Consider the following 18,527-nt stretch of genomic DNA (forward strand, 5'->3'; position numbering starts at 1 on the left):
TTGAAAAGAACCCAAGAACTAAACTTTATTGAACTGACGAGATAAAATACAGGGAAAGGTTAAGTAAAGAAAAACCAAAAACAAAACTTTAAAACCCACGCCATGGCTAGGGGAAGGCGAGGATTCTCTGGGGCTGCAGCTCAGGAGCTGAGGGTAGTGGCTGGGATGCTGCCAGTGCTTGCTGAAGGTCTTGAGCCGGCTGTGGCTCGCAAGATGCCTGTGCGGCTCTGAGCTGGGCTGGGCCCGAGAGGGAGAGACGGTGCCGGATCTTCAGGGTCTTCCGCGTCTTTCGGTGGAGCTGCAGCTGGAGATGGAAGAAGAGAAAACGCCACCAACATGACCGCCCGCCCAAGTCATTCCAAAGAAAGGGACCCTCTGCCGCCAATCCAGCAGTCTCAGTCCAAGCACCACGCCCCCGAAAGTCTTCCCAGACTCGAGTCCCTGGCAAGAGTGATCTGAGCCCGCCCCTTGCTCCCAGCCGAACCCCAGCCTCTGGACACTCTGCTCCGGGGGGCGCAGCGCCATCCCCTCTGCACACGCCCACGTCACACACCCGAGTCCTCCTCACCCTCAGTCTTGGCATCAGTGTGCTCAGGCTGCTCCAGCCGGGAAAGAAGAACGCGGGCGCGGTGCTCCAGCTCCGAGCCGGGCATATTGAGACCGATGTAGGCCAAGAGCAGTTCCAGGCTGGGAACATCTGGGGGCTGGATAAAATCCTCAGGGTACCATCGGAGCCAGGCGCCCAGAATGAAGGAGATGGCCCTGAGGACGGACAGGTGGGCAGCAGAGTCAGAGAAGGGTCCTTTCCTTGCACGCTGGCCTCCCGGGCATCCCTGTGCGGGCCTGGGCTCCTGGGCCTCCCGCTCCTGGCTGTCCAGGGGCCAGTCCTACTTGGCGGCCACCTCCAATCTGGCAGTCTTGGCAGAGCTAGGCCAGGGCACCAAGGAGGGGCTAGGAAAACGCCTTTGGAAGGGGGAGCCCTGTGCCGTGGTGGCGTCACCTCTCCTAGGCCTCAGGGAAGCCTGACACACTGCTTGGAGCATCTCTCCGCCCACTGCCCACTGGAACGTCAGCTGCGTGAGGGCAGCGAGCGGTGCAGTCTCCTCTTTTCATTGCCCTCCCTGGCACACAGGAGGTGCTCCCAGAACATCTGACCAGTGAGGGAACAACGGACATTGTCTCCCGCCCATGCTTCCCAGGGCCCTCCTCTTGCCTCCAACTTTCCCTCCTGGGCCTACGTGCTGCCTGATTCACCAGGTGTCCCATGAGGGTCATGCTCCCCTGCCCCGTATCTCGACCAGGGAGGGGCTTATGTGGCCCCGGAGCACTCCCTGAGCCCCCTGAGCAGGAGCTGAGCACCCGCTGGGGAGCTTCTAGCAGATGAGTGAGCGGGACGCTGCAGGCAACTGCCCTCCAAGTGTGGACGCTGGGCGCCCTCCTAGGGATTCCAAAGCCCACTCACTTTTTGAGTTGGTCTAGGGGTCCGCCGTCCTCATCGCCATAGGCAAGGACACAACCGTATCTAGAAGACACAGGAGGACGTCGCATGGACTGGACTGGGGATCAGGCCTGCGTGAGAAGCCTAGCGGCGCTGTCTCACTCCCAAGGAGAATGGAGCCCTGGAGGGCATGGCTGTCGCCTGCTCTGCGCACGGGATTCTGGTCAGTGCCTAGAAAACTTTCTGCACCTAGTGGGGACCTCTGTGTGTGCGTGATGAAGGAAGGAGCTCCAACCGGCCCCTCACTCCTGCTTGAGTGGGTCGGGGGCCTCGGCTCAGCCCAGGGATCGCTGCTCTGGCTTCACCCAGGTCAGAGACCTAGAAGAGCTCTGCCATCTCCTTTTCCAAAGGGAAGACAACAACTCAGTGAAGGCCACGGGCACGCTGAGGGACGAGGCGGAGGCTTCGCCTTAGGCAAGAGGAATATCCTCAATGAGCACAACCACAGCCCCTCCGCTCCAGTCGACCCTCCCAGAGGGTTAGGCTTCTCGAGAAGCCTTTGCAGGCAGCACCTGCCTGAGTCCCTACAATCTCCCCTGGAGGCTGATCCTCTCTTCAGCCCGCCTTGCAAGGAGCAAACCGAGGCTCGGGGAGGTGCCGTGACATCCCCAGCCTCACAGCTAGTAGGTGGCTGAATGCCCACAGTGCTGCGGAGGGGCACGGCACGCACCTTTGAAACAGAAGCTCCAGCACCTGTCGTGTGGTGGCAAAACCTCTATACGTGCACAGGAAGCTGTGGACGTAGGCGGTGTCGCCCTCCAGGAAGGCGGGCACCAGGTGCTCCACTCGCTTCTGCCGCGTTCCAGCCTGGACGGTCCACCCCAGGCGGGACGCTTTGCTCTTCGCTGGGGATGGATTTTCAGCCTGGGGTCAGACAGAGGGGCCGCTTGCCATCAGAGGCCGCACCGCGGGCCCCAGGAGTGCCGGGGACTGGAGGTCGCACCGAATGCCCAAGCCCGCGGTGACTTGTGGCCGGAAGTGGGCATCATTGCCCAGGGCAGGGAAGAATTCTCGGGATTCCAAGTAGGATGTGAGGTGGAGAAGGATTAAACCTCTTGGTCTCCTAGGTCTTTGTGCTGGCAGAGGAGTGACAGCCCCTCCCTGGATGAAGAGCATCAACCCTGGGGTGGCTGACCAACTGCCCATTCGAGACAGGAGAACACAGAGGCTTTTCGTGGGCTGGGAGGGATGAGGACGGGAGGACAGGCAGGGTGATCAGGGCGGTGCTGTGGAAATGGCAACAGAAGGTGCGGGTTCAGTGAAGGGCTGAGTCACTGGGCTAATGGGTCTCCCTTCTGGAAAGTTGGGCAGCCTGCTGAGGCCCGACGCCCTGACCTCGAGAGGCCACGTGGACGTGTTCCTCTGGACAGCAAAGGCAGAGGACCAGAAAGAACCCTGTGAGCCCCATGTCCTGTTGGGCAAAAAGCATGCCTATCCATCAGGATGCTGCGTCCGACTGGGAGAAGGTGGGGAAGGATTGCCAGGCCACATGGACACGTGAGGATGGGAGTTCAAACAGGAAAATCTCTACAGAACGCAAAAGGACTCTTGAACGCCCGTGAGCTGATGGGCTAGAAATGTCTCTGCTCTGCTACACCTCTGTGGACAGGGCCGTCTCCTCTGGCCAAGACGGGGGCTGGGCCCGCAGGGCAAGGTCGGGGGAAGAGATGGGGATTCAGATTCCTTTGGGAGCAGGGCTCCAGGCAGGAGCCCCGGGGCTGTCTCAGGGCCTTCGAAGACCTGGGGTCCTCAGTGCTGTCTTGGGGCCCTGGGGCTTGGGTCTCCCCAGCACCTGCACTCACCCTGAGCCGGCCCTGGCCTCGCTTGGCAGCGTGGGGCACCTTCCCTTCCTGCAGGGTGGTGGAGTCGAGGGCGTCGTGGCTCAGCTGCTGGCCCGTCTCCTGAGTGACGCTCTGGAAAGACAGTGCCCGGCAGCCAGGCGGCAAGCCTCAGAGACCCGACTGGCTGTCTTTGCTGGCTCTCACACCTCTGTGACTCTCTCCACTCTGGACACACATACCCCGCCCCACGGTCCACACAGACCTCCACCGAGGAGGGAAACACACGGCAGCCTGAGGGCCTGGAATGAGGAGGCAGCTTAGGGGTCCCCTTTCAGTCCTGCCAGCCCTGTCCTGGCTTGGGAACGTGACGGGAAAAGCAGGTTATTGCCAGCCCACCAACCTTCTGCGGCCAAGGGCAGATCCTGCCCACACGTCCCTCTGGCCCCCACACTCACGAGGACGGGATGAGGGCTGCCCTGGGAGGGCTCGGGGAGCTGGTCTGGCCTCGATTGGGCTGCTCTAGGCTTCCTCATGTTACCTGAGAGGACCTCCTGCCAAAGGTCCAGCGGTGGGGGGCGTGGGAGCTGAGCCAGCGTCCACAACGTCTCCAAAGGTTCTCCCTGCGGGCTTTCTGGGAACCAGAGCCCTGGTCAGGCGGGAGAAAGCAGGAGAACATGTTTCTCTATCAAGAGTCTCCAGCCAAGTGAGCTGGCTTTGCGCACGTGGCTGCCTAGTTGCGGGGGTTCCAAGTCTGTTGGGGTCTGTTGTCAAGGAAGTGACCTCATTTCCTGCAGTGCCCTTACCTGAGTGCCCCCCTCAGATACCACCCATGCAAACAGTCCTCTGGCCATGGCCTTGCTCACCCCCCTTCTCCATGCGACGTCGTAGGCGTACCCAGGAACACCAACACACCCGTCTCACAGGCTCCCTAGAGGGTCTGGGTGCGGCCGAGGTCCCAGCTTTGAGACTGACGCAGAAACAAGTCCTCTTCCTTACCTCTTCTGGATCCTGCATAAGCCGTTGTGTCTCTCAGGGCCTGTCGGCCTCCTGTCTGCACACTGGGGAGGACCGGAGCGTGGACTTGCTAGACATGTCCTCTGGCGTGTGTCCTACCTTAGAGGACGATACCTCTCAAACTGCAGGCGGGTGTCACTTGCAGGCAATGCCTCCCACCTCGTGTTTCTTCCTCTTGCCACTTGCCCTGTGTCTGCTTCTCTTCGGATCCCACCCTAGAGTCCATCCTTGCATCCAAGGTCAATGTGTGTGTGTGTGTGTGTGTGTGTTTGTGTGTGTGTGCATGCGCGTGTGTGTGTGTGTTTGTGTGCGTCCGCGTGTTGTGTGCTCAGGTTGTGGAGGCCAAGAAGAAAACAGCTCCCACAAAAGGGAGGGATTGGCAAGAGCTTCTCAAGGTCTCATGGTTCCTAATTTCAGAAGCCAAGCCTCCGCGTGGGGTCCCAGTCTTGCCCTAGAAGGTCAGAACACACACTTACCCATTGGACTCACCCTGTCGAGGGCCATTCCCTACCCCTCTAGGGGCCTCAGTTTCCCAATGTTCCAGTGAGAGATTCAATTCAGGACTGCATAGGCCTGAGCTCAGCAGAAAAGTGGCCGCCACTGCCTCCACCGTGGGTGTGATGTGGGCAGGGCTACAATCCAGGGTGCCCCGGACCTGGGCTCCTCCTCAAACAAGAACTGACCAAATGCCCGTGTACACTGCCGAATACTCCCCCTCACCCCCATGCCATCTCCAGATCTGTATGCACTTCCACCAACACAGCCTTCTCCAGAGGCCCCTGGGAATGCCTGTGTGCAGCCAGAGCCCCAGCCTTGAGGACGCAGAGCTGGCTTCCTCCCTGGCTCCGCCTTCTTCCTCATCTGGGATTCTGGGCAAGGCATTGAAGTTCTGGGGTCTTCTCCTTCTCCCGTCACTGGCCACCTGGGATCAGGACTTCCTGGTCTAGACCTCCTGCTGTAATCCCCTCCTCTTGAGTGTGGACTGACTGGAGCGATTCCACAGAGGACGGCAAAGCGATGCCGTGTCACTACTGAGATTTGGATGTGGTCAGTGGTCCCTGAGAACGCGCAAGGGGATAGGTGTGACTACTCACAGCCCACTGTGGGGCATCAGGTACCAGGAAGGAACAGCCCCAGGCTCCTTCCCGCACCACACCCTCACACACCCACACACCCACACCGCCCTCACACACAAACACACACACACTCACACACACACACACACGCCCCCGCACCAGAGCTCAATGAAGAGCTCTGAAAAGCTGGCCACCCCTTGTTCTGGGCAGTTGTTTCTTGGTAGAACGAGGGCATCGTTTCTTATGACTCATCTTTAAGTCATTCTTTTACCAAATTAACATTAATTATCTATCTCAAACGTTAAAACTTTGGGGAATATATTTTACTCCACGATACGCTTCTTATAAACGCCAGTGTTTCATATGCGATGAGAATATTTTTGAAATTTGCACATTTTGAAAACGTTACCAGGGCCCATCCAGGAAAGCGAAAGATTTGAAAGGGGTCTCCCTGGCCCCGACATTTCCCTCGCTGTTTCCAGCTCTGGTGTCACACCTCCAATGGGTCCCCATCCCCAGGAAGTGAAAAGAGGGAATAGCGGGGCATCCTCTTTGAGACAGAATCTTTGATCTCCGGGGGATTTTTCTTCTTAATGAAAACCGCTATCTCAATTTCAAACATCCGGAGTCACTCACCTCAGACCAGACCCAGCCAGGCACAGGAGGCCACCTCTGGAAGGCTGGCACTTCCATGCAAACTCCGGAGGAGGGAAACGCACGGAGTCCGACAGAAGGAAACTCAGTGGCTACCAGGGACTTGCGGTGGGAGGAAGGGAGACTGACTGCTTCCCAGGGACAGGGTTTCTCTTGGACAAAAATGGGCGGGTACTAGATGCGGATGACGTTGGTGTGACGTTGTGAGTCTGCTTCACGCCACTTCAGCGAACAATTGAAAAGAACCCAAGAACTAAACTTTATTGAACTGACGAGATAAAATACAGGGAAAGGTTAAGTAAAGAAAAACCAAAAACAAAACTTTAAAACCCACGCCATGGCTAGGGGAAGGCGAGGATTCTCTGGGGCTGCAGCTCAGGAGCTGAGGGTAGTGGCTGGGATGCTGCCAGTGCTTGCTGAAGGTCTTGAGCCGGCTGTGGCTCGCAAGATGCCTGTGCGGCTCTGAGCTGGGCTGGGCCCGAGAGGGAGAGACGGTGCCGGATCTTCAGGGTCTTCCGCGTCTTTCGGTGGAGCTGCAGCTGGAGATGGAAGAAGAGAAAACGCCACCAACATGACTGCCCGCCCAAGTCATTCCAAAGAAAGGGACCCTCTGCCGCCAATCCAGCAGTCTCAGTCCAAGCACCACGCCCCCGAAAGTCTTCCCAGACTCCAGTCCCTGGCAAGAGTGATCTGAGCCCGCCCCTTGCTCCCAGCCGAACCCCAGCCTCTGGACACTCTGCTCCGGGGGGCGCAGCGCCATCCCCTCTGCACACGCCCACGTCACACACCCGAGTCCTCCTCACCCTCAGTCTTGGCATCAGTGTGCTCAGGCTGCTCCAGCCGGGAAAGAAGAACGCGGGCGCGGTGCTCCAGCTCCGAGCCGGGCATATTGAGACCGATGTAGGCCAAGAGCAGTTCCAGGCTGGGAACATCTGGGGGCTGGATAAAATCCTCAGGGTACCATCGGAGCCAGGCGCCCAGAATGAAGGAGATGGCCCTGAGGACGGACAGGTGGGCAGCAGAGTCAGAGAAGGGTCCTTTCCTTGCACGCTGGCCTCCCGGGCATCCCTGTGCGGGCCTGGGCTCCTGGGCCTCCCGCTCCTGGCTGTCCAGGGGCCAGTCCTACTTGGCGGCCACCTCCAATCTGGCAGTCTTGGCAGAGCTAGGCCAGGGCACCAAGGAGGGGCTAGGAAAACGCCTTTGGAAGGGGGAGCCCTGTGCCGTGGTGGCGTCACCTCTCCTAGGCCTCAGGGAAGCCTGACACACTGCTTGGAGCATCTCTCCGCCCACTGCCCACTGGAACGTCAGCTGCGTGAGGGCAGCGAGCGGTGCAGTCTCCTCTTTTCATTGCCCTCCCTGGCACACAGGAGGTGCTCCCAGAACATCTGACCAGTGAGGGAACAACGGACATTGTCTCCCGCCCATGCTTCCCAGGGCCCTCCTCTTGCCTCCAACTTTCCCTCCTGGGCCTACGTGCTGCCTGATTCACCAGGTGTCCCATGAGGGTCATGCTCCCCTGCCCCGTATCTCGACCAGGGAGGGGCTTATGTGGCCCCGGAGCACTCCCTGAGCCCCCTGAGCAGGAGCTGAGCACCCGCTGGGGAGCTTCTAGCAGATGAGTGAGCGGGACGCTGCAGGCAACTGCCCTCCAAGTGTGGACGCTGGGCGCCCTCCTAGGGATTCCAAAGCCCACTCACTTTTTGAGTTGGTCTAGGGGTCCGCCGTCCTCATCGCCATAGGCAAGGACACAACCGTATCTAGAAGACACAGGAGGACGTCGCATGGACTGGACTGGGGATCAGGCCTGCGTGAGAAGCCTAGCGGCGCTGTCTCACTCCCAAGGAGAATGGAGCCCTGGAGGGCATGGCTGTCGCCTGCTCTGCGCACGGGATTCTGGTCAGTGCCTAGAAAACTTTCTGCACCTAGTGGGGACCTCTGTGTGTGCGTGATGAAGGAAGGAGCTCCAACCGGCCCCTCACTCCTGCTTGAGTGGGTCGGGGGCCTCGGCTCAGCCCAGGGATCGCTGCTCTGGCTTCACCCAGGTCAGAGACCTAGAAGAGCTCTGCCATCTCCTTTTCCAAAGGGAAGACAACAACTCAGTGAAGGCCACGGGCACGCTGAGGGACGAGGCGGAGGCTTCGCCTTAGGCAAGAGGAATATCCTCAATGAGCACAACCACAGCCCCTCCGCTCCAGTCGACCCTCCCAGAGGGTTAGGCTTCTCGAGAAGCCTTTGCAGGCAGCACCTGCCTGAGTCCCTACAATCTCCCCTGGAGGCTGATCCTCTCTTCAGCCCGCCTTGCAAGGAGCAAACCGAGGCTCGGGGAGGTGCCGTGACATCCCCAGCCTCACAGCTAGTAGGTGGCTGAATGCCCACAGTGCTGCGGAGGGGCACGGCACGCACCTTTGAAACAGAAGCTCCAGCACCTGTCGTGTGGTGGCAAAACCTCTATACGTGCACAGGAAGCTGTGGACGTAGGCGGTGTCGCCCTCCAGGAAGGCGGGCACCAGGTGCTCCACTCGCTTCTGCCGCGTTCCAGCCTGGACGGTCCACACCAGGCGGGACGCTTTGCTCTTCGCTGGGGATGGATTTTCAGCCTGGGGTCAGACAGAGGGGCCGCTTGCCATCAGAGGCCGCACCGCGGGCCCCAGGAGTGCCGGGGACTGGAGGTCGCACCGAATGCCCAAGCCCGCGGTGACTTGTGGCCGGAAGTGGGCATCATTGCCCAGGGCAGGGAAGAATTCTCGGGATTCCAAGTAGGATGTGAGGTGGAGAAGGATTAAACCTCTTGGTCTCCTAGGTCTTTGTGCTGGCAGAGGAGTGACAGCCCCTCCCTGGATGAAGAGCATCAACCCTGGGGTGGCTGACCAACTGCCCATTCGAGACAGGAGAACACAGAGGCTTTTCGTGGGCTGGGAGGGATGAGGACGGGAGGACAGGCAGGGTGATCAGGGCGGTGCTGTGGAAATGGCAACAGAAGGTGCGGGTTCAGTGAAGGGCTGAGTCACTGGGCTAATGGGTCTCCCTTCTGGAAAGTTGGGCAGCCTGCTGAGGCCCGACGCCCTGACCTCGAGAGGCCACGTGGACGTGTTCCTCTGGACAGCAAAGGCAGAGGACCAGAAAGAACCCTGTGAGCCCCATGTCCTGTTGGGCAAAAAGCATGCCTATCCATCAGGATGCTGCGTCCGACTGGGAGAAGGTGGGGAAGGATTGCCAGGCCACATGGACACGTGAGGATGGGAGTTCAAACAGGAAAATCTCTACAGAACGCAAAAGGACTCTTGAACGCCCGTGAGCTGATGGGCTAGAAATGTCTCTGCTCTGCTACACCTCTGTGGACAGGGCCGTCTCCTCTGGCCAAGACGGGGGCTGGGCCCGCAGGGCAAGGTCGGGGGAAGAGATGGGGATTCAGATTCCTTTGGGAGCAGGGCTCCAGGCAGGAGCCCCGGGGCTGTCTCAGGGCCTTCGAAGACCTGGGGTCCTCAGTGCTGTCTTGGGGCCCTGGGGCTTGGGTCTCCCCAGCACCTGCACTCACCCTGAGCCGGCCCTGGCCTCGCTTGGCAGCGTGGGGCACCTTCCCTTCCTGCAGGGTGGTGGAGTCGAGGGCGTCGTGGCTCAGCTGCTGGCCCATCTCCTGAGTGACGCTCTGGAAAGACAGTGCCCGGCAGCCAGGCGGCAAGCCTCAGAGACCCGACTGGCTGTCTTTGCTGGCTCTCACACCTCTGTGACTCTCTCCACTCTGGACACACATACCCCGCCCCACGGTCCACACAGACCTCCACCGAGGAGGGAAACACACGGCAGCCTGAGGGCCTGGAATGAGGAGGCAGCTTAGGGGTCCCCTTTCAGTCCTGCCAGCCCTGTCCTGGCTTGGGAACGTGACGGGAAAAGCAGGTTATTGCCAGCCCACCAACCTTCTGCGGCCAAGGGCAGATCCTGCCCACACGTCCCTCTGGCCCCCACACTCACGAGGACGGGATGAGGGCTGCCCTGGGAGGGCTCGGGGAGCTGGTCTGGCCTCGATTGGGCTGCTCTAGGCTTCCTCATGTTACCTGAGAGGACCTCCTGCCAAAGGTCCAGCGGTGGGGGGCGTGGGAGCTGAGCCAGCGTCCACAACGTCTCCAAAGGTTCTCCCTGCGGGCTTTCTGGGAACCAGAGCCCTGGTCAGGCGGGAGAAAGCAGGAGAACATGTTTCTCTATCAAGAGTCTCCAGCCAAGTGAGCTGGCTTTGCGCACGTGGCTGCCTAGTTGCGGGGGTTCCAAGTCTGTTGGGGTCTGTTGTCAAGGAAGTGACCTCATTTCCTGCAGTGCCCTTACCTGAGTGCCCCCCTCAGATACCACCCATGCAAACAGTCCTCTGGCCATGGCCTTGCTCACCCCCCTTCTCCATGCGACGTCGTAGGCGTACCCAGGAACACCAACACACCCGTCTCACAGGCTCCCTAGAGGGTCTGGGTGCGGCCGAGGTCCCAGCTTTGAGACTGACGCAGAAACAAGTCCTCTTCCTTACCTCTTCTGGATCCTGCATAAGCCGTTGTGTCTCTCAGGGCCTGTCGGCCTCCTGTCTGCACACTGGGGAGGACCGGAGCGTGGACTTGCTAGACATGTCCTCTGGCGTGTGTCCTACCTTAGAGGACGATACCTCTCAAACTGCAGGCGGGTGTCACTTGCAGGCAATGCCTCCCACCTCGTGTTTCTTCCTCTTGCCACTTGCCCTGTGTCTGCTTCTCTTCGGATCCCACCCTAGAGTCCATCCTTGCATCCAAGGTCAATGTGTGTGTGTGTGTGTGTGTGTGTTTGTGTGTGTGTGCATGCGCGTGTGTGTGTGTGTTTGTGTGCGTCCGCGTGTTGTGTGCTCAGGTTGTGGAGGCCAAGAAGAAAACAGCTCCCACAAAAGGGAGGGATTGGCAAGAGCTTCTCAAGGTCTCATGGTTCCTAATTTCAGAAGCCAAGCCTCCGCGTGGGGTCCCAGTCTTGCCCTAGAAGGTCAGAACACACACTTACCCATTGGACTCACCCTGTCGAGGGCCATTCCCTACCCCTCTAGGGGCCTCAGTTTCCCAATGTTCCAGTGAGAGATTCAATTCAGGACTGCATAGGCCTGAGCTCAGCAGAAAAGTGGCCGCCACTGCCTCCACCGTGGGTGTGATGTGGGCAGGGCTACAATCCAGGGTGCCCCGGACCTGGGCTCCTCCTCAAACAAGAACTGACCAAATGCCCGTGTACACTGCCGAATACTCCCCCTCACCCCCATGCCATCTCCAGATCTGTATGCACTTCCACCAACACAGCCTTCTCCAGAGGCCCCTGGGAATGCCTGTGTGCAGCCAGAGCCCCAGCCTTGAGGACGCAGAGCTGGCTTCCTCCCTGGCTCCGCCTTCTTCCTCATCTGGGATTCTGGGCAAGGCATTGAAGTTCTGGGGTCTTCTCCTTCTCCCGTCACTGGCCACCTGGGATCAGGACTTCCTGGTCTAGACCTCCTGCTGTAATCCCCTCCTCTTGAGTGTGGACTGACTGGAGCGATTCCACAGAGGACGGCAAAGCGATGCCGTGTCACTACTGAGATTTGGATGTGGTCAGTGGTCCCTGAGAACGCGCAAGGGGATAGGTGTGACTACTCACAGCCCACTGTGGGGCATCAGGTACCAGGAAGGAACAGCCCCAGGCTCCTTCCCGCACCACACCCTCACACACCCACACACCCACACCGCCCTCACACACAAACACACACACACTCACACACACACACACACGCCCCCGCACCAGAGCTCAATGAAGAGCTCTGAAAAGCTGGCCACCCCTTGTTCTGGGCAGTTGTTTCTTGGTAGAACGAGGGCATCGTTTCTTATGACTCATCTTTAAGTCATTCTTTTACCAAATTAACATTAATTATCTATCTCAAACGTTAAAACTTTGGGGAATATATTTTACTCCACGATACGCTTCTTATAAACGCCAGTGTTTCATATGCGATGAGAATATTTTTGAAATTTGCACATTTTGAAAACGTTACCATGGCCCATCCAGGAAAGCGAAAGATTTGAAAGGGGTCTCCCTGGCCCCGACATTTCCCTCGCTGTTTCCAGCTCTGGTGTCACACCTCCAATGGGTCCCCATCCCCAGGAAGTGAAAAGAGGGAATAGCGGGGCATCCTCTTTGAGACAGAATCTTTGATCTCCGGGGGATTTTTCTTCTTAATGAAAACCGCTATCTCAATTTCAAACATCCGGAGTCACTCACCTCAGACCAGACCCAGCCAGGCACAGGAGGCCACCTCTGGAAGGCTGGCACTTCCATGCAAACTCCGGAGGAGGGAAACGCACGGAGTCCGACAGAAGGAAACTCAGTGGCTACCAGGGACTTGCGGTGGGAGGAAGGGAGACTGACTGCTTCCCAGGGACAGGGTTTCTCTTGGACAAAAATGGGCGGGTACTAGATGCGGATGACGTTGGTGTGACGTTGTGAGTCTGCTTCACGCCACTTCAGCGAACAATTGAAAAGAACCCAAGAACTAAACTTTATTGAACTGACGAGATAAAATACAGGGAAAGGTTAAGTAAAGAAAAACCAAAAACAAAACTTTAAAACCCACGCCATGGCTAGGGGAAGGCGAGGATTCTCTGGGGCTGCAGCTCAGGAGCTGAGGGTAGTGGCTGGGATGCTGCCAGTGCTTGCTGAAGGTCTTGAGCCGGCTGTGGCTCGCAAGATGCCTGTGCGGCTCTGAGCTGGGCTGGGCCCGAGAGGGAGAGACGGTGCCGGATCTTCAGGGTCTTCCGCGTCTTTCGGTGGAGCTGCAGCTGGAGATGGAAGAAGAGAAAACGCCACCAACATGACTGCCCGCCCAAGTCATTCCAAAGAAAGGGACCCTCTGCCGCCAATCCAGCAGTCTCAGTCCAAGCACCACGCCCCCGAAAGTCTTCCCAGACTCCAGTCCCTGGCAAGAGTGATCTGAGCCCGCCCCTTGCTCCCAGCCGAACCCCAGCCTCTGGACACTCTGCTCCGGGGGGCGCAGCGCCATCCCCTCTGCACACGCCCACGTCACACACCCGAGTCCTCCTCACCCTCAGTCTTGGCATCAGTGTGCTCAGGCTGCTCCAGCCGGGAAAGAAGAACGCGGGCGCGGTGCTCCAGCTCCGAGCCGGGCATATTGAGACCGATGTAGGCCAAGAGCAGTTCCAGGCTGGGAACATCTGGGGGCTGGATAAAATCCTCAGGGTACCATCGGAGCCAGGCGCCCAGAATGAAGGAGATGGCCCTGAGGACGGACAGGTGGGCAGCAGAGTCAGAGAAGGGTCCTTTCCTTGCACGCTGGCCTCCCGGGCATCCCTGTGCGGGCCTGGGCTCCTGGGCCTCCCGCTCCTGGCTGTCCAGGGGCCAGTCCTACTTGGCGGCCACCTCCAATCTGGCAGTCTTGGCAGAGCTAGGCCAGGGCACCAAGGAGGGGCTAGGAAAACGCCTTTGGAAGGGGGAGCCCTGTGCCGTGGTGGCGTCACCTCTCCTAGGCCTCAGGGAAGCCTGACACACTGCTTGGAGCATCTCTCCGCCCACTGCCCACTGGAACGTCAGCTGCGTGAGGGCAGCGAGCGGTGCAGTCTCCTCTTTTCATTGCCCTCCCTGGCACACAGGAGGTGCTCCCAGAACATCTGACCAGTGAGGGAACAACGGACATTGTCTCCCGCCCATGCTTCCCAGGGCCCTCCTCTTGCCTCCAACTTTCCCTCCTGGGCCTACGTGCTGCCTGATTCACCAGGTGTCCCATGAGGGTCATGCTCCCCTGCCCCGTATCTCGACCAGGGAGGGGCTTATGTGGCCCCGGAGCACTCCCTGAGCCCCCTGAGCAGGAGCTGAGCACCCGCTGGGGAGCTTCTAGCAGATGAGTGAGCGGGACGCTGCAGGCAACTGCCCTCCAAGTGTGGACGCTGGGCGCCCTCCTAGGGATTCCAAAGCCCACTCACTTTTTGAGTTGGTCTAGGGGTCCGCCGTCCTCATCGCCATAGGCAAGGACACAACCGTATCTAGAAGACACAGGAGGACGTCGCATGGACTGGACTGTGGATCAGGCCTGCGTGAGAAGCCTAGCGGCGCTGTCTCACTCCCAAGGAGAATGGAGCCCTGGAGGGCATGGCTGTCGCCTGCTCTGCGCACGGGATTCTGGTCAGTGCCTAGAAAACTTTCTGCACCTAGTGGGGACCTCTGTGTGTGCGTGATGAAGGAAGGAGCTCCAACCGGCCCCTCACTCCTGCTTGAGTGGGTCGGGGGCCTCGGCTCAGCCCAGGGATCGCTGCTCTGGCTTCACCCAGGTCAGAGACCTAGAAGAGCTCTGCCATCTCCTTTTCCAAAGGGAAGACAACAACTCAGTGAAGGCCACGGGCACGCTGAGGGACGAGGCGGAGGCTTCGCCTTAGGCAAGAGGAATATCCTCAATGAGCACAACCACAGCCCCTCCGCTCCAGTCGACCCTCCCAGAGGGTTAGGCTTCTCGAGAAGCCTTTGCAGGCAGCACCTGCCTGAGTCCCTACAATCTCCCCTGGAGGCTGATCCTCTCTTCAGCCCGCCTTGCAAGGAGCAAACCGAGGCTCGGGGAGGTGCCGTGACATCCCCAGCCTCACAGCTAGTAGGTGGCTGAATGCCCACAGTGCTGCGGAGGGGCACGGCACGCACCTTTGAAACAGAAGCTCCAGCACCTGTCGTGTGGTGGCAAAACCTCTATACGTGCACAGGAAGCTGTGGACGTAGGCGGTGTCGCCCTCCAGGAAGGCGGGCACCAGGTGCTCCACTCGCTTCTGCCGCCTTCCAGCCTGGACGGTCCACACCAGGCGGGACGCTTTGCTCTTCGCTGGGGATGGATTTTCAGCCTGGGGTCAGACAGAGGGGCCGCTTGCCATCAGAGGCCGCACCGCGGGCCCCAGGAGTGCCGGGGACTGGAGGTCGCACCGAATGCCCAAGCCCGCGGTGACTTGTGGCCGGAAGTGGGCATCATTGCCCAGGGCAGGGAAGAATTCTCGGGATTCCAAGTAGGATGTGAGGTGGAGAAGGATTAAACCTCTTGGTCTCCTAGGTCTTTGTGCTGGCAGAGGAGTGACAGCCCCTCCCTGGATGAAGAGCATCAACCCTGGGGTGGCTGACCAACTGCCCATTCGAGACAGGAGAACACAGAGGCTTTTCGTGGGCTGGGAGGGATGAGGACGGGAGGACAGGCAGGGTGATCAGGGCGGTGCTGTGGAAATGGCAACAGAAGGTGCGGGTTCAGTGAAGGGCTGAGTCACTGGGCTAATGGGTCTCCCTTCTGGAAAGTTGGGCAGCCTGCTGAGGCCCGACGCCCTGACCTCGAGAGGCCACGTGGACGTGTTCCTCTGGACAGCAAAGGCAGAGGACCAGAAAGAACCCTGTGAGCCCCATGTCCTGTTGGGCAAAAAGCATGCCTATCCATCAGGATGCTGCGTCCGACTGGGAGAAGGTGGGGAAGGATTGCCAGGCCACATGGACACGTGAGGATGGGAGTTCAAACAGGAAAATCTCTACAGAACGCAAAAGGACTCTTGAACGCCCGTGAGCTGATGGGCTAGAAATGTCTCTGCTCTGCTACACCTCTGTGGACAGGGCCGTCTCCTCTGGCCAAGACGGGGGCTGGGCCCGCAGGGCAAGGTCGGGGGAAGAGATGGGGATTCAGATTCCTTTGGGAGCAGGGCTCCAGGCAGGAGCCCCGGGGCTGTCTCAGGGCCTTCGAAGACCTGGGGTCCTCAGTGCTGTCTTGGGGCCCTGGGGCTTGGGTCTCCCCAGCACCTGCACTCACCCTGAGCCGGCCCTGGCCTCGCTTGGCAGCGTGGGGCACCTTCCCTTCCTGCAGGGTGGTGGAGTCGAGGGCGTCGTGGCTCAGCTGCTGGCCCATCTCCTGAGTGACGCTCTGGAAAGACAGTGCCCGGCAGCCAGGCGGCAAGCCTCAGAGACCCGACTGGCTGTCTTTGCTGGCTCTCACACCTCTGTGACTCTCTCCACTCTGGACACACATACCCCGCCCCACGGTCCACACAGACCTCCACCGAGGAGGGAAACACACGGCAGCCTGAGGGCCTGGAATGAGGAGGCAGCTTAGGGGTCCCCTTTCAGTCCTGCCAGCCCTGTCCTGGCTTGGGAACGTGACGGGAAAAGCAGGTTATTGCCAGCCCACCAACCTTCTGCGGCCAAGGGCAGATCCTGCCCACACGTCCCTCTGGCCCCCACACTCACGAGGACGGGATGAGGGCTGCCCTGGGAGGGCTCGGGGAGCTGGTCTGGCCTCGATTGGGCTGCTCTAGGCTTCCTCATGTTACCTGAGAGGACCTCCTGCCAAAGGTCCAGCGGTGGGGGGCGTGGGAGCTGAGCCAGCGTCCACAACGTCTCCAAAGGTTCTCCCTGCGGGCTTTCTGGGAACCAGAGCCCTGGTCAGGCGGGAGAAAGCAGGAGAACATGTTTCTCTATCAAGAGTCTCCAGCCAAGTGAGCTGGCTTTGCGCACGTGGCTGCCTAGTTGCGGGGGTTCCAAGTCTGTTGGGGTCTGTTGTCAAGGAAGTGACCTCATTTCCTGCAGTGCCCTTACCTGAGTGCCCCCCTCAGATACCACCCATGCAAACAGTCCTCTGGCCATGGCCTTGCTCACCCCCCTTCTCCATGCGACGTCGTAGGCGTACCCAGGAACACCAACACACCCGTCTCACAGGCTCCCTAGAGGGTCTGGGTGCGGCCGAGGTCCCAGCTTTGAGACTGACGCAGAAACAAGTCCTCTTCCTTACCTCTTCTGGATCCTGCATAAGCCGTTGTGTCTCTCAGGGCCTGTCGGCCTCCTGTCTGCACACTGGGGAGGACCGGAGCGTGGACTTGCTAGACATGTCCTCTGGCGTGTGTCCTACCTTAGAGGACGATACCTCTCAAACTGCAGGCGGGTGTCACTTGCAGGCAATGCCTCCCACCTCGTGTTTCTTCCTCTTGCCACTTGCCCTGTGTCTGCTTCTCTTCGGATCCCACCCTAGAGTCCATCCTTGCATCCAAGGTCAATGTGTGTGTGTGTGTGTGTGTGTGTTTGTGTGTGTGTGCATGCGCGTGTGTGTGTGTGTTTGTGTGCGTCCGCGTGTTGTGTGCTCAGGTTGTGGAGGCCAAGAAGAAAACAGCTCCCACAAAAGGGAGGGATTGGCAAGAGCTTCTCAAGGTCTCATGGTTCCTAATTTCAGAAGCCAAGCCTCCGCGTGGGGTCCCAGTCTTGCCCTAGAAGGTCAGAACACACACTTACCCATTGGACTCACCCTGTCGAGGGCCATTCCCTACCCCTCTAGGGGCCTCAGTTTCCCAATGTTCCAGTGAGAGATTCAATTCAGGACTGCATAGGCCTGAGCTCAGCAGAAAAGTGGCCGCCACTGCCTCCACCGTGGGTGTGATGTGGGCAGGGCTACAATCCAGGGTGCCCCGGACCTGGGCTCCTCCTCAAACAAGAACTGACCAAATGCCCGTGTACACTGCCGAATACTCCCCCTCACCCCCATGCCATCTCCAGATCTGTATGCACTTCCACCAACACAGCCTTCTCCAGAGGCCCCTGGGAATGCCTGTGTGCAGCCAGAGCCCCAGCCTTGAGGACGCAGAGCTGGCTTCCTCCCTGGCTCCGCCTTCTTCCTCATCTGGGATTCTGGGCAAGGCATTGAAGTTCTGGGGTCTTCTCCTTCTCCCGTCACTGGCCACCTGGGATCAGGACTTCCTGGTCTAGACCTCCTGCTGTAATCCCCTCCTCTTGAGTGTGGACTGACTGGAGCGATTCCACAGAGGACGGCAAAGCGATGCCGTGTCACTACTGAGATTTGGATGTGGTCAGTGGTCCCTGAGAACGCGCAAGGGGATAGGTGTGACTACTCACAGCCCACTGTGGGGCATCAGGTACCAGGAAGGAACAGCCCCAGGCTCCTTCCCGCACCACACCCTCACACACCCACACACCCACACCGCCCTCACACACAAACACACACACACTCACACACACACACACACGCCCCCGCACCAGAGCTCAATGAAGAGCTCTGAAAAGCTGGCCACCCCTTGTTCTGGGCAGTTGTTTCTTGGTAGAACGAGGGCATCGTTTCTTATGACTCATCTTTAAGTCATTCTTTTACCAAATTAACATTAATTATCTATCTCAAACGTTAAAACTTTGGGGAATATATTTTACTCCACGATACGCTTCTTATAAACGCCAGTGTTTCATATGCGATGAGAATATTTTTGAAATTTGCACATTTTGAAAACGTTACCAGGGCCCATCCAGGAAAGCGAAAGATTTGAAAGGGGTCTCCCTGGCCCCGACATTTCCCTCGCTGTTTCCAGCTCTGGTGTCACACCTCCAATGGGTCCCCATCCCCAGGAAGTGAAAAGAGGGAATAGCGGGGCATCCTCTTTGAGACAGAATCTTTGATCTCCGGGGGATTTTTCTTCTTAATGAAAACCGCTATCTCAATTTCAAACATCCGGAGTCACTCACCTCAGA

The 18,527-nt window shown here is 58.9% G+C and overlaps 3 protein-coding genes across 40 annotated transcripts; all 3 read right to left on the bottom strand.

Moving 5' to 3' along the window:
- LOC139076978 (ral guanine nucleotide dissociation stimulator-like) lies at positions 1 to 4,920 on the bottom strand. Of its 7 annotated transcripts, none has more exons than XM_070582215.1 (8): positions 4,783 to 4,920; positions 4,192 to 4,388; positions 3,818 to 3,925; positions 3,301 to 3,411; positions 2,169 to 2,362; positions 1,463 to 1,522; positions 569 to 762; positions 1 to 304 (listed from the first exon to the last, which is right to left on the bottom strand). In XM_070582215.1, the coding sequence occupies exons 2-8, from the start codon at positions 4,291 to 4,293 to the stop codon at positions 141 to 143; spliced, it is 933 nt and encodes a 310-aa protein (XP_070438316.1). In that variant the 5' UTR covers positions 4,294 to 4,388; positions 4,783 to 4,920; the 3' UTR covers positions 1 to 140. The 7 variants fall into 7 exon arrangements, with proteins under 7 accessions (XP_070438316.1, XP_070438315.1, XP_070438314.1 ...); XM_070582214.1 differs by having other exon boundaries at positions 4,192 to 4,392; XM_070582213.1 differs by having other exon boundaries at positions 4,770 to 4,920.
- A 1,338-nt stretch (positions 4,921 to 6,258) lies between these two features.
- LOC139076981 (ral guanine nucleotide dissociation stimulator-like) lies at positions 6,259 to 11,178 on the bottom strand. 8 transcript variants are annotated; one of them, XM_070582278.1, is made up of 8 exons: positions 11,041 to 11,178; positions 10,450 to 10,646; positions 10,076 to 10,183; positions 9,559 to 9,669; positions 8,427 to 8,620; positions 7,721 to 7,780; positions 6,827 to 7,020; positions 6,259 to 6,562 (listed from the first exon to the last, which is right to left on the bottom strand). In XM_070582278.1, exons 2-8 carry the CDS (start codon positions 10,549 to 10,551, stop codon positions 6,399 to 6,401), a joined length of 933 nt encoding a protein of 310 aa, XP_070438379.1. In that variant the 5' UTR covers positions 10,552 to 10,646; positions 11,041 to 11,178; the 3' UTR covers positions 6,259 to 6,398. The 8 variants fall into 8 exon arrangements, with proteins under 8 accessions (XP_070438379.1, XP_070438378.1, XP_070438377.1 ...); XM_070582277.1 differs by having other exon boundaries at positions 10,450 to 10,650; XM_070582276.1 differs by having other exon boundaries at positions 11,028 to 11,178.
- A 1,338-nt stretch (positions 11,179 to 12,516) lies between these two features.
- On the bottom strand, positions 12,517 to 17,442 carry LOC139076980 (ral guanine nucleotide dissociation stimulator-like). Of its 25 annotated transcripts, none has more exons than XM_070582258.1 (8): positions 17,286 to 17,442; positions 16,792 to 16,904; positions 16,334 to 16,441; positions 15,817 to 15,927; positions 14,685 to 14,878; positions 13,979 to 14,038; positions 13,085 to 13,278; positions 12,517 to 12,820 (listed from the first exon to the last, which is right to left on the bottom strand). In XM_070582258.1, the coding sequence occupies exons 2-8, from the start codon at positions 16,807 to 16,809 to the stop codon at positions 12,657 to 12,659; spliced, it is 849 nt and encodes a 282-aa protein (XP_070438359.1). In that variant the 5' UTR covers positions 16,810 to 16,904; positions 17,286 to 17,442; the 3' UTR covers positions 12,517 to 12,656. The 25 variants fall into 25 exon arrangements, with proteins under 25 accessions (XP_070438359.1, XP_070438357.1, XP_070438360.1 ...); XM_070582256.1 differs by having other exon boundaries at positions 17,282 to 17,442; XM_070582259.1 differs by having other exon boundaries at positions 17,299 to 17,436.
- Positions 17,443 to 18,527: the final 1,085 nt, after the last annotated feature.

This window comes from Equus przewalskii, chromosome 18, assembly GCF_037783145.1.
Source record: "Equus przewalskii isolate Varuska chromosome 18, EquPr2, whole genome shotgun sequence".
NCBI lineage: Eukaryota > Metazoa > Chordata > Mammalia > Perissodactyla > Equidae > Equus > Equus przewalskii.